The sequence below is a fragment of the Ranitomeya variabilis genome, chromosome 1 (genome assembly GCF_051348905.1).
Source record: "Ranitomeya variabilis isolate aRanVar5 chromosome 1, aRanVar5.hap1, whole genome shotgun sequence".
Classification (NCBI taxonomy): domain Eukaryota; kingdom Metazoa; phylum Chordata; class Amphibia; order Anura; family Dendrobatidae; genus Ranitomeya; species Ranitomeya variabilis.
In genome coordinates this window covers 1094284331-1094298616 of record NC_135232.1, presented here as the reverse complement: position 1 = coordinate 1094298616, position 14286 = coordinate 1094284331, and the positions used below count along the sequence as shown (strand labels likewise).

The following is a 14286-nucleotide window of genomic DNA, read 5'->3' as shown; positions in this document are numbered from 1 at the left end:
CATCTTTGCTTCGATATTGCAAAAAAACTGGATGAAATAATGGGCTGAGCACCATCCCATCCAGCAGAGTGTCACAGAGGCCACGTAGAATGGGGTAAGTAGGCATTTACCTTATTCCTCATCTCTTGCACTTCTTTGGGGTCTGTGTTCAGTGGGACAAACAGGCTAGGGACAGCAGAGGTGGCCGATCTAAGCCCTTCCTCTTTAGTCCACTGTAAGATGAAGAACAGTTACATGGTGAGGAGCACATCGTGGCCGCAGACGTACACAGCTTAGTCATGCATTTCACAAGTCAGATAGGAAAGTGAACCAATGATCATGCTGCTGGAAAACTCAGCGGGACATCTATCACAACAGGAAACAGAAAGCCCTGATGTTTACACTGGGCTGCGCTGACCACCGCTGCGCTGGGTGGGGACTTCAAAACCTGAATTTGGATAGATATCCTTTTATTATTAGGTCTGACTTTAACCCCTTAACTGCTACACCACATTTTTTAACTGTACAGCTAAAAGAGCGTAGTGATGCTCAGGGAAAAAGGAGATTTTTGTTTACTTACCGTAAAATCTTTTTCTCCGAGCCAATCATTGGGGGACACAGACCGTGGGTGTTATGCTGCTGCCACTAGGAGGACACTAAGTGATACAAAGAAAGTTAGCTCCTCCCCTGCAGTATACACCCTCCTGCTGGCCCTCAGCTAACCAGTTCGGTGCAAAAAGCAGTAGGAGAGCAGTAACAACATATTAGCTTACAGCATGTCATATTATATATGAGAGTATAGCATATCGGATTGTAAAAACAAGCATAAGCCAATACTAGGGTGGGAGCTGTGTCCCCCAATGATTGGCTCGGAGAAAAAGATTTTACGGTAAGTAAACAAAAATCTCCTTTTCTCCTACGCCTCATTGGGGGACACAGACCGTGGGACGTACCAAAGCAGTCCCTGGGTGGGGACAACATGAGATCAGGCTCTGTGTAACCGCTACTTACAAGTGCGCCACCGCGGCCTGCAGAGTCCGCCTGCCCAGAGTCACATCTGTGGAAGTCTGGGAATTATAATGCTTCAAGAATGCATGCGGACTGGACGAATCCGCAAGCTTGCAGGCGTGTCTTGTTGACGCCTGGTGCCTGGAACCCACGATAGACGGGGAGATAGGCTGTCATCTAACACGGAAGGACTACTGGATGGTGAAAGAATACACCAGGCTAAATGGCCGATGGAGACGGCCAAACCCTTCCTGTAAAAGTCAGGAAGCCTTCCTCTTACCGGTAGGAAACCCAAGATACAGTGTCCAACCTTCGGAAGGACGCCGTCCTCAAGACATACCTACTCAGAGCACTTGCTCTGTCCGGAATATGGGGACCTCATTCCATTTTGTGGAGTGATGCCAAAAGAGATGAGGGAGGAACTATGCCCTCATGACAGTAGTAATACAATACCACCTTGGTAACTAGGGACAGGGAAGGCTTGAGGACAACCTTGAAGGAAATAAGAGAAAAAAGACTGAAAAAAGACCCGTTAGCACCGAAGACTCGTCAGGATGAGGATATCGCCGAGAGAAAAGGGGGGCAACCTTCCCTAAGAGAATAGATCCCAGTGATCTAACGGTATGCAAAAGGGAAGAATTACATGTGAAAAACATCCTGCGAGGTGGTCCCTACTTGCAGTTTTGTTGCAGAAATACAGAAAGCTACCAGCTCCGCAAGCGAACTGACGTGGTCAGTACGGATTTCCGAGGATCACTGGGGCCCTTTCTGCTTCTGAAAAGCTTTCGGAAGTGGAAACTGGTACCACGGAATAACCGGAGCATGCAGTGCGAAGGCTCCTGGATCTCGAGGCCGAACAACCAACTCCAGTACACCGGCGATCAGTCAGGACGCCATCCGAGCTACAACTGTAGAGCTCCAGTGAAGGCGGGTCTGATGGAATACTTCCGGTGAAGTTCCCACTCACTTGAGGTGAAACCCTGACGGCTAAATATGTTCGCAGCCCAGAGTTCTACTTCTGGGATATGAACTGCCAAGATCACCGAGTGATAGATCTCGGCCCATGTGAGGTACTTTGGCCATGGTGCTTGAACGTGGGTACTCGCTAGATGATTGACGTATGACAGCCGTGGCGTTGTCCAATTGAATTCGGATGGGTTGACCCGCCATAAGGAGTGGACCTACTATAGGACTACCCTTGAGATCTCCAGAGCAATGATCGGGAGAAGAGGACTGGCATTGGAAGTTACTAGTAACCATGGAACCGGGAGAAAAAACTCCGGATGAAGAAGGAGCTCAGAGACTATCGTCTGAAAAGCTGCTTGACTTGCTGAAAACTAACGAAGCAAAGGAAACTGTTTCCATTGTCGTCTCCGTTGTTTTTTTTTTTTTTTTTTTTTTTTTGGAACCCTCCCAGTAAATCAAATGAAATGAGGGGGGGGAGTGAGCAAGAGCGCGAGCTCCCTGTTGAAAAACCATGACCTTGTCTGGAGGGAGATTTACCACCCTTCTGGAAGAATACTGGATCATCCTCAAAAAAGGATATCTGCTGGGCTGGAAATGAGTAGTAGTCTAAGTCTAGCCACCAGCCCAGGTGAGAGGGTATCGCAAGTGATATAGACGACTTAGGGTAGTCCTGCAAGGGTGGGTAGACAGTCGGTCAAACAGGATAGGACGACCACGCCTCTAGGTGCAAGATGACAGCCACCATGACCCTTGCGAACACCCTGGATGCGGTAGCAAGGCCGAAGAACAAGGTCGTGACCTAAATGCTGTTCACGAATGGAAAAGCAAAAGGAATTTTTGAAGAGGTTAGGCATCCCGAATGTCGATGGATGCCCGAAATTGCACCTTTTTTGTTGAAGTAATGGCTGAGCGGATGAAACTCCATTCGAAGAAGAACCTTGTGAAAAGATTGTTAGAAGTTTGAGGTCCGGAATCGGTCCTACTTATCGTTCCACCTCTTAGTAACCAAGATCCCTTAGATCTAGACTGTCCTGGACAACCCTTTCATTGTTGGTCGGGGCTGCGGAAACGTACGATTGTTCGTTAGTCTCCCGCTCAAAAATATGATTGACCAGCTGAACTGTCTTCAGGAAAGGGATCAGGAAAGGGATACTGGTGTGAATCGAAGTAGTTAAGGGCTCTAGCATCCATGTGGCGGATAGGGAGATTAAAGGGCTGGACCCGTAGCTGCCAAACGGAACAAACCAGATGTGCTATTTGACAGATCGTGGCATTTTTAATTGAGGACATATCGGGCAGGGATACTGGTAGGTAAACCACAGGAGATTGTACCCGGTTAATCTGCCGAGTGGCAGAATGCGCCGCTGCTTCCAGCAGGTCATTGCAGAGTTAAAAATTAGGAGCCTCGATCCACCATCCTCTTAACAAGGAAGTGGAGAGGGAAATACGCCTACTTGCATCCTCTGTTAAATAGTGGTGATGCAGAGGGGGGTGCTCAGACGCCCGAAAAAAGGGATGCCTCTGTACATCCACAGAGTGCAAGTCTCCGGGTGGACAGGACAGGCTGTCTGGCGTTAGGCCTGGACCTTCGAGTGCCCGTCTGTTGATGGTGTGGGGAGACCGGCGCCCTTTAAAGTGCCTGTCGCCGTTAAAAATCAGACCAGGCATAGCGTCCCGCGTAGAGGCTTCTGTCCAGTGAATCGCATATCCGGACTGGATGGCAAAAGCTCTACGAGGGAGTTTAGGCTGAGGGAACTAGTTACACTGGGATAAACTGGGATCAGCGGCAGAGGGCTCCTCATTTATGACCAGTTTCGGATTGGTCATGGTGCCCTCAAGACCAGGGAATACTGGTCGTGTGCCGTTAAGACCAGGGAAAACTGGTCGTGTGCCTTTAAGACCAGGGAATACTGGTCGTGTGCCTTTAAGACCAGGGAATACTGGTCGTCTGCCTTTAAGACCAGGGATTACTGGTCGTGTGGCTTTAAGACCAGAGAATGCTGGTCGTGTGCCTTTAAGACCAGGGAATACTGGTCGTGCGCCATTAAGACCAGGGAATACTGGTCGTGTGCCTTTAAGACCAGGGAAAACTGGACGTGTGCCTTTAAAACCCGGGAATTCTGGTCACGCGCCCTTAAGACCAGGGAATACTGGTCACGTGCCTGGAAGACCAGGGAATACTGGTCACGTGCCTTTAAGACCAGGGGATACTGGTCACGTACCCTTAAGACCAGGGGATACTGGTCACGTACCCTTAAGACCAGGGAATACTGGTCACGTGCCTTTAAGACCAGGGAATACTGGTCACGTGCCTTTAAGACCAGGAAATACTGGTCACGTGCCTTTAAGACCAGGAAATACTGGTCACGTGCCTTTAAGACCAGAGAATACTGGTCGTGTGACTTTAAGACCAGGAATACTGGTCATGCGGGTTAGGTAAAATCTCGCAGCGAGCGAGAAGCGCCAATTTAGGGGGCGGAGCTACAGGCACGACATGGGCGGAGCCTCGAAACTTCCATGATAGGCCCCAGCCGGGGCGTAAATTTCTGCAGCCGGCGTCAGCGTAAAAGTTAGGGGTGGTCACCCGTTGCTCGAGAAAATTGAGCGCTTCTGCGTCAGGCGCTAAGCGCCAGGAAAAAAGGCTAAGCCGCCTTGAGGCGACACAGTGCGCTTCTGTACTACACATCGGCCGAAGCCGGGAGCAAAATTTGTTAGCCGACTGGAGCGTTACCTCAGGGAGGTGGCCACAGGGAAGTCTGAGACTGCCTGTCAATATCCCGCTGCAGAAGCCCATTGCTGGCAGAATCCACTTACCAACGGTGCGCGTCCCGGCATGGAGCCGCCGCGGATGTCGGGTATTGCAGCGTGGACGGTGCAGGGATAGAGAGATAAACCTCAATCCATCATCCCTTTGTTAAGGAGGTGGAGAGGAACCGTCCGCCTCCTTGTCCGCTTTCACAGTGGTGGAGGAGGCTGCCCGGACCATGGAGAGGGGCTTCTGTACATCCACGAAGTTCAGCCCATCGGGACCATGAAAGCACCTCCGCTCCTGAAAAGGATTTCAACTGCGGCCTAGTCCGGCTGCAAAAGCCGGGGACTAAATTTATGGAGCCTGCCGGTGGAGCGCGTCGGCGGGCCGCGCGCCGAATGATTGCCGCTGGCGTACTGGCCAGTGGCACCCCCAGGACCGCATCTTCCAGGCAGGCAGCGTGAGGAAGCATGGCCCCCGAGATCTGCAGGGCGCCTCTCGTCCCAGACGAGAAGCGCCGATCTAGGGGGGCGGGGTTACGGCCGTGGGAGGGATCTGCCCACTGCGGCCTACTCCAGCTGAAAAGCCGGGGACTAAATTTCCAGCCTGCCTGGGGATGCGCGGCGGCCGCAACAGGGCGACGCTAACCGCCGCAGTTCCCGACCGCCGGCGCCTGTCCCCAGGGGCTCTGCCGCAAGTACTGCCGGCGCCTACCCCATAGAGGCCGCTGCGGCCTACTCCGGCTGAAGAAGCCGGGGCCTAAATTTATGGGCCCTGCCGACGATGTGCGGCGGCGGCCGCGACGGAGCGCCGCCGAGCACCACCGACCACCGGTCGGCGGTGCCTCTCCCTGGGGACCCAGACTGCATCGCTGCCGCTGAGGGGGAGCAGGGGGGAGTCCCCAGAAGGTACTTACAGCCGCCATCCCGGATCTCACAGGTCTGCTGGGCGCTTCTGTGAGTCTGTAAGCTCAATCCATGCACCCTGGATGGGGATGGAGAGGCCCCTGATGCATCTCTGTAGCAGAGGGGGGCTGCGGCACAACATCCCCTCCGGACTGCCTACGTCTCCAAATTACATCGCTGTAATGCAGGGTCCTGGAGGGGGTTGGGGGAAATCGGGACCAAAAAAGGAACCGTTGCCCTGGCGCAAACTTTTTTCGTGCGCCATACGTCGCAGGAGAGGGACGGGGAGGTATACTCGCCGTGCTCGCCTGTTGTTGGTTCGGGGGAGAGCGGACCTTATGAAAAAAAGGACCCGTCGCCCCCTTCACTCCGTTAAATAAAAAATTAAAAATTTACATAAAATTAAAAAATCAAAAATTAAAACAAAGATGGGGTCTGGAAAAAAGACCCAAGTGCCTCCTAAGACACTAAGCAAGAACTGGTTAGCTGAGGGCCAGCAGGAGGGTGTATACTGCAGGGGAGGAGCTAACTTTCTTTGTATCACTTAGTGTCCTCCTAGTGGCAGCAGCATAACACCCACGGTCTGTGTCCCCCAATGAGGCGTAGGAGAAATATTCATAATTAGTAACATTGAACTTTCTCTGGCCATTTAACATACCACAGTGGTAAATTCTTTCCATCCGTTCTCTCAAATGCCAATTTCCAAGATGTTCTGCACAAGATATGTTCTTAGAAATATGTTTGGGTGAATATATCCCAATTCTGCTTCCGCTCAGTTATAGAGGTACTGAACCCTACGCCCATCTCTCGCACAGGGTTCCTCAACATCAAGGCAATGACCGATTTAGAGAGGTGGCACGACTACATCTGACGCCATCGCTCCCATAGAAGTGAACGGAGAGAGCCATGTCTGGGCATGGCCTCCTTCCCATTCATTCTCCACCTGGTTATGGCAGCTGCAGGCTGCTTCACCTTTGTCCTAGAGGAACATTTGAGAAATTAGACCCACATTTTCTCCAGACCGGAGGCCCTCAGGCCCCTGTTCACCTGGCAGCCACCACATCCAGGTGGAGAAGGGAGCGGTGTGAATACCCTTTTTAGTTGCCTACAGTTTCTGATACAAATGTAGAAGGATGCAACATTGTGTCAGTGCTGGGGATGTGGTTAAACCAGGAGGCACAAGGCCAGTTGTCCAGTAGTGATAATCTCCTGCTGATAACACACTGATTGAATGGAAAAAGCACAATACAATTTATTCTGTAACCCCCTTTTGTATTGATTCCTTCTTCCACCACTTCCTTCTGTGCTCCGATTACATTGCAAAAACCTGACAACAGATTCCATATATAGTCTTCCCCTACTCCCAAATAAAACAAAAACAAAAAAATGATGGGAAGGGACATAGGGAATAACCCTTTAAGGATGTATAACCGTTTGGAAATTTCCATTTGAGAAACCGGGAGAAAAATATAATTAACTTGTACGTTTGCTAATTATGACACTGGAGATTCACTTAAAAACTTCAATCAATCAAACTAACGACAATTGTCTAAACCACACGAGGCGCCTCAGGTTTCCTTTTTCTTTTATTGCCATGCATTTGCAAATTTATTTCTTCCAATAGAAATTAGTGCTACTTCTGCGACTTGTATGGACAACCACAGGAGGCTCATAGGATTAGATAAAAACTACCAACATATCATTGATTCAATTTCCCTACAAAAAAAGAAAAAGAAAACAAAAAAAACCAAAACAAAACAGTAAAGCAATATGGAAGCAGAAAATAAAAAGACTGCAGAACACAATACAAGTCACTCACCGGGCTCCATCCTTTTGCACGGCCCGTCCAGAGAGATATCTGGATCCAGAATCTCGCAGGACCACTTGGTGCAAAGGGGATTATACTGTGATTGTGTTTAGTGAGAGGGCAGTGCCAAAATTTGCATAGAAAATAAATAAAAACAAAGAAGCTACAAAAAAGCGGAGAGAGGGGGTCGGGGGACTTTATTTGGAAATCAGCCAAAATCGGCACAACTAATAAACCTAAGCTTGTTTTGTAATCATTAAGTTTCAGATAGAAGAGGGAAGAAATGAGAAGTAAAATGAGATTGTAAAAGAAAAAATAGCGACTGTCCATGGAGGCAGGCGCCCCCGAGAAGGATCTGGGCTGTGTAACGTAAGGGGAAGTCTGGGCGACTGAAGTATAATTCCCCCATACATCATAGCGGGCGCTGAAGCCTGTGCAAGGCCAACGGTGGAGTTCTATATCAGAACTAGAATTATTGCATTGGTGGAAGATTCCCATTAGCCCGGCCTGGGAAACCGCTGGCACTGAATGGCCACAGCTCTCCGGACAGGATTATCAGTGAACACCCATAAAATAATCATAAAGCATCATTTCTCAGAGCTCCTTGTTGTGCTACTCCCATATGACTAAATTGACAATGGGGCGTTACTATTCTCTTTACTAAAGGGGCTTCATCATACACTGCCCAATCAGAGCGTGCAGGACACACTTCTTAGTAAGGCTGTGTGCACACGATGCGGATTTAGTGCGGATCCGCAGCGTTTTTTCCGCGCAGAAACACTGCAGATCCGCACTGTGATTTACAGTACATTGTAAATCAATGTAAAAAAAAAAAAAAGCTGTGCAGATGGTGCGGGAAAATAAGTGCGGAATTGCTGCGGATTTAAAAGAAGTGCATGTCACTTCTTTTGTGCAGATCTGCAGCGTTTCTGCACCCCTCCATGATAAAAATCCACAGTGCCAAAATCCGCAGCAATTCCGCATAAAAACCGCACAAAATCCGCATAAAAACCGCGGCTGTGGATTCTGCCAGGAGCTGCGGATTTTGTGAAGAAAATTCTGCACCTCTTTTCTTACGTGTGCACATAGCCTAACTCCGGTTCTCTGTCCATTTATTCATACATTACCAGGAGGAAAAAAATCTTTATTTAATAATACACATAATTATCAAATAGAACGTATACATATAATTGCATGCACGGACCTAATATGGCTATACAGTCAATAGTAGAAATTGGAGGTAAACAAACTAAATGGTGAGAGATTCCAAGCCTGATGCCGCCACCCCACCCCGACGCGCGTTTCGGAAAGATTCCTTCATCGGGGGCGCCGTGCGTGCGATATTAGGTCCGTGCATGCAATTATATGTATACGTTCTATTTGATAATTATGGTGCTTACTGACCTATTCTGATCTATGGTACTTTTGGTGTTGTTATTTACTTACACACTATACAATACCAAATCCTCATGCCGTTTACCGGTCCATGCATATGTGCTGCTTTGTTGTCATGATACACTCCTGCTATGCTATCTGTGTATTATTAAATAAAGATTTTTTTCTACTTATTTATCTGGACTATAAAACTGCTTTTGTCCGCTCAGTTTGTTTCTTATTGAATTATGCAGTGAGTCCTGCATATGTCCATGTATGTGCTTTGGGTACTATTTATATATTGTGTTTGATTTATCAATTTAATTCCCAATTTGCATATTATGTTTTCCAATTATTTATTCTATTCATTACCAGGAGGAAGGCTGAAGGATTGGCAGCAAAGTTGCATGAATTGATATTTCATTGGGAGTTTAAAAAAAAGCGTGGCCCCTGGGAGGAAATTAATTAATTTCATACGTTATGGTCATTCTGGGCACGCCTCTGAAAGCCGGCAGCTACTTGGAGGAATAAAGTTCATTTTCTCCAGCTGTCCGCACTTTAAATGGGTGTTCCCATCTCCGAGATCCTATATGTAGTAGGTGTAATAATAATAATATTATTGAGTTAGATGAGCACTATGCGCCGTTATCTTTGGCAGTCCTGCACATGTTTGAGCCGAGTCCTGGATTTCCGTGGAGGCCCCTGCGAACAAAACCCCACTGATCTCCCAGTTATCACTAATTCATCGTATTGTGGGAAAATTGTAAAAAGGTTTTCACATCCAGAATATCTCACCAAAAGGGTAAAATTAATCGTCTGCCAAACAATACACCCCTAGAGGAAATGTTTACTGTCGATCAACAGATTACAAAGAAGGATCAATCCCAAAATAATTGTAGGACCAGCCATGTATAGCAATGGATTCTTTTGGGACACTATATAAACTTGAGGTTATTTCTGGTTTCTAGCTAAGCATAACAACCTGGATCTCAGGTAGTGTCACTAATGATGGGCTGATCCAAGAGAAAAAAACAAAAACAAAAAAACACATAAAAGGGAAAATGGGGAAGGGAATTAAATAGCAACATTTCAATATAGAAAATGATGAAAAATGGAGTCAGGTCATACTCACTTTCATATCTTCATAAACCATTACTGCGCCTTATTTTTTTTTTTCATATAAAATGGTAAACACGTAAATGAACCGATAAAGAAATGGTACATTGTGGTCACTGGCTACTGCTCCATGTAAACATGAGAGCCGGACTGAGGAGATGTCCATTCAAGGATTTGTTTTTATAGGCGCTTACACCCCACCGTTCCCTTCCTCATCTGCCAATCAGTGCTCAGCAGTGTCACACTGCTACTGCTGTGATTGGCAGTCTCTGGGAGGGGTGAGCACACGCCCCCAAAGAAGACTCTGAAGAAACGCCCAGCTGGACTGCAAGGAAGAGATTTCACATACTGTGCTCTAGAACAAATGTGAATATCTTTGCAATGGAGTGACGTGGCACAAAATGGAAAAAAGCAGCAGAATCAGGGAAACTCTGGGATTTTTACAAGGTATTTAACTCAATTTATTTTTGGAACTTAAGTGAACTTAAAGTACCATATAACATAAGTGACATGGTGACCTTCCAGGGTATGTGGACTGAGAGCTATGGCTGTAATATGGTTCATTAAAGGCACCCTGCCTAAAAGTAGTCAAAAAGGTAGAAATATACTGGGAGGGGTGGCTTCTGGTCTTGAACAGTCAAAAATTGGCAAACTATACTAGGCGAGATTAAGCTAAATTTTCAATGCAAACTCAAAGCCAGGGCTGTACTACCCAGATCTGCATGAAACTACTGATACAGCTTATGCACCAACATGGAGATCATTTTGATGATGGGCATATGCTCTTGTTGATGCCTAGCCATCTTGTATCGCTTGAATGGACATTCCCTTTAATTACATAAGAGAAAATGAGACTCATGGGCAAGTTTTGACACAGGACATACAACAGAAGCTCAGCAAGACGGAAAAAAGATCAGTGAGTGACATACAGAAGAGTAATAGTCTCATTGGTTACGGAAAATATTTAAGATAAAAGAACATGAACAGCGGGGAACGAGAAGCCATTAGACGTCCTCCGGTATAGAGCGCGTCTAAGTAATGACAATTGTCAGCAAGGGAATCCATGTACACGCCGAGGTTATTAGCAGCCATTTCTGTTGTCCAATTATAGAGCAGAAAACATTAGTTTGTTAGTTTTTTTTTAATCCTTGCCCTCTCCTAAAAAAAAATATAAAATTAAATTTTATAAACATACACACACTATAACCAGGCAGACCACCCATGTGACGTGTATGGGTGAGGGTCCCAACTCTCCCCTGACAGCAGGTATTGAAGTTGAAGGAGGAAGGTAAGGTTGGGAATGTTGGATTTTAACATGCTTGATTTTGGTGACGATAGTACATAAAAATATTTAACTGAACCCAAGGGCACAAGAAGAAAAAAAAAGAAAAAAAAAAACACACGAAAAATGCCCTATATTTTCACCATTTTCATACTTCCATAAATATCCAAAGCTGAACGTGCAAAAATAATAAGCGCGTTTTTTTTTTTTTTTTTTTAGATTTTGTGATGAAAATATGTAGTACTTGTGCACGTATTATCCTATCATCGAAGCTCCCATCATGCACTGATTCGTGCAAAATAAGCAGAGTTGGATTAGAGATTATTAAGTGGAAAATAAATGATGAAATTAATAATTTGAGTAAATTGCACAGGAATATCTACTCACAATAAACGCTTACAATGTGCGATGTAGCTGAAGACGCATTGTGCAAAAGCAGCACTAAACTGTCAATACAGAACAAAATTTGGAGCTTCTTATAGTAAAAATATGTCCACTAAAACTCAACTCAGATTTCTTAAATGAAGCCATCCAGAGTGCTACCATCTGCTACCGCAGCTTCGCTCGCCGTGCAGTCCACCTCTGAACTACAGTTCAGGAAAAAAAGATTAGCAGGACAGCGGTCCGGCGGCCACGTCTGTAGCTCAACTGCTAGACTAAAGACCTGGGAACATCTTCCTACCGTCCGGCATCTCTTTGGATCCTGGGGCCCCGCACTGATGGGTCAGATTGCGGAACACGACGTCACATGGAATGAAGCATCAGATTACTGCAACAAGGGCTTAAAACCTGTGCCACTATATGGGTGGGATTCAGTTCAGAATTATACCACGAAGGAAACAATCGAACTTCTCACATTCAATTGTAAAAATTATGCCTCAAACATGGGGGGAGGGGGATGGGGTTGCGATGCAATTTTCCTTATCAAATGCCTCTCTCAGGTTAGTCAGGTCTTCAGTTTGTCTAGTTTTCTGTCTTTTTTACCACATTAGATAGCCACTTTCGTAACTGCTAAATTTTGCCACTTAGGGGGCAGACAGGCGGCCATATTTCTCATGCGAGGATCGCATTGCAAACTGAGGATAGACCACCAGCTCTCCTGATCGGAGCGTGACAGCTGCATAGAAATAAATCACGCTGTCACGCTCAGGTCGGGAGAGATGCGATGCGATCCTCACAGGAGAAATATAGCAGTTTGTCCGTGCCCTTAGACGTCTAAGAGCCGGAGAAGAGTGTAGCCTTTATCTTAAAGGGAACCTGTGAGTCGATTCATGCTGTCTACACCCCGGGCAGCATGAAATAGAGACCAGCAGCAATCTGGCTCCAGCATTTCAGAGAAAAACAGTTTAAAAGATCTTTTCTCCCACTCCGCTCTAGGTGATTGACAGGTCTCGAATGTGCGAGTAGACCGGAAGAAAGACCTGTCAATCATCTGGTGCAGGGGAGAAGCCAGACTAGTCTCGTGTCTATGGTCCTAGCCGGATCTGTAAACTGGGTTTTCTCAGAAACTGAGGTCAAGCAGCCAGGCTCAGATTCATGCTGCCCGTGGGTCCTTAACAATAGCCAGAACCCCTTCATTCATCTCCCAAAAAGACAAAATAAACACCTTCTCTAAGAGTTTTCCTTAGGGCGGTATCTATAGTGAAGTGTTGGCTGCACTTTAGTTATGGTGACCCAATGTCTACTGCCAGTTGTCATTTTTGGCCATCTACTAACATGCAACGTTTCATGCAAAAGGAGGCTGGCGTGAGGGACTTGAAAGCTTTGGGAAAATGCGCCAGAAATGGAAGAAGGGAAAGTGAGAGACATTAGACCACAAGTTAGCAAAATTAAACTGCTTAAGAAACTGACCCAGTACAAAAAGCATAGGAAAGCGTCAATGTAGTCATAATTGCGAGGTGTATATTCTTTGTTAGTAGCAATTGTCTTGCAGACAGGATAGAAAGAAGATGGTGATCTATAGCCTTAAGCAGTTTCCAGCAGACTACAATAAAGGTTCTTCTACCGACTACCCCACTGTAGGAAGGTTACGAGGAGGTAATAAGAGGAGCGGGAAGGAATCCCACTAACGTATTCCCAAAGCTTCCAAGTGCCAGTCACCTCAGGTTGCTCTATATCAACTATGAACAGTAAGGTAGGCACAGACCAAGCAGTTGGTTATACAGCTTGGCACGCAGACACCGGACGAGAGAGACTGCAGCAAGGGTTTCACGTGATCGTGTGTAATGTTCGTCCACACCTTAGTCTTCGACTTGGGGCTGCCTCCGTTCTGCCCTTCATCTGGGGCTTCGTCTGCTCTACCGGAGTTCAGCCACTTTGTCTTCTCGCGCTGCTGTTTCTGAAAACTGTGTCTGAGAGGAGAACATGTGCCTGAGTCACCATCACTGGCAAACGAATAGCCGGTGACGCTGGCTGGGATCTCAACGTCACTGTATTTTTTAGCCTTGTCTCGCAGGGCAGGACATCTATAGGGGTAGCCAGTTCTGTATCCCTATGGAAGAAGAAAAGACAAAGGTAAAAAAACCTGTAAACCATAGATAAAGGCGCTTACTACACACCGGTAAGGTCGGCCCATACAAAGCGCAGACCCCGATTGTGCCAACAGTGTCATCTTGTTATACGCTGATATTTCCTCTAACACTTTCAATTAGAAAGAGCAGTCTGCATGTTCCTCACACAGTGTAAAACACGTACCATCTAGTATGCAAATATTTTTATACAATGGCAGTTAAGGATGCATGACCATAGAGTGGCACATGTCCGGAGACTCTGTGGGTGAGCACTCGACAGAACAGTAAGACAAAATGGAAAATTAGGAAAACCTCCCAAATGATTGGGCAATTTGTTTTCAAATTTTGCTCTTCTGTTTATTTTTCTGTTCTGTCTTTTTTTTTCTCCTTTTCTTTTAAGAGCCATATATATCTTGGCTCATAACTAAACAAAAATTGTGAAATGTTGATCCTCTCCACGAAGCCACTTGTCAGCTGATTCATGCTTCACAAACCCGGGGTGACAGTAATCAGAGCCGGTTGCAGCAGTGGAGGTTTTGTTTCTGAAGCGACCAAGAAACAGTTTGAGGATCCGGCCAGTGACCACAGAC

The 14286-nt window shown here is 46.5% G+C and overlaps 1 protein-coding gene across 13 annotated transcripts in view; it reads right to left on the bottom strand.

Annotated features, from left to right (window-relative positions):
* Positions 1–14286, bottom strand: part of ADD1 (adducin 1) — a 109564-nt gene that overhangs the window by 26612 nt on the left and 68666 nt on the right. For 7 of the 13 annotated variants that reach the window (XR_013220098.1, XR_013220096.1, XM_077280035.1 and 4 more), the window contains exons 10-11: positions 13333–13677; positions 111–212 (exon numbers count right to left, since the gene is read on the bottom strand). Coding sequence is in view for 9 of the 13 variants with exons in the window: in XM_077280035.1 (XP_077136150.1) it covers positions 111–212; positions 13333–13677 (447 nt within the window). In the remaining 4 variants the exon portion in view is untranslated. The remainder of the gene's footprint in view (positions 1–110; positions 213–13332; positions 13678–14286) is intronic. The other 6 variants (XR_013220099.1, XR_013220097.1, XM_077280036.1 and 3 more) reach the window with 1 other exon arrangement.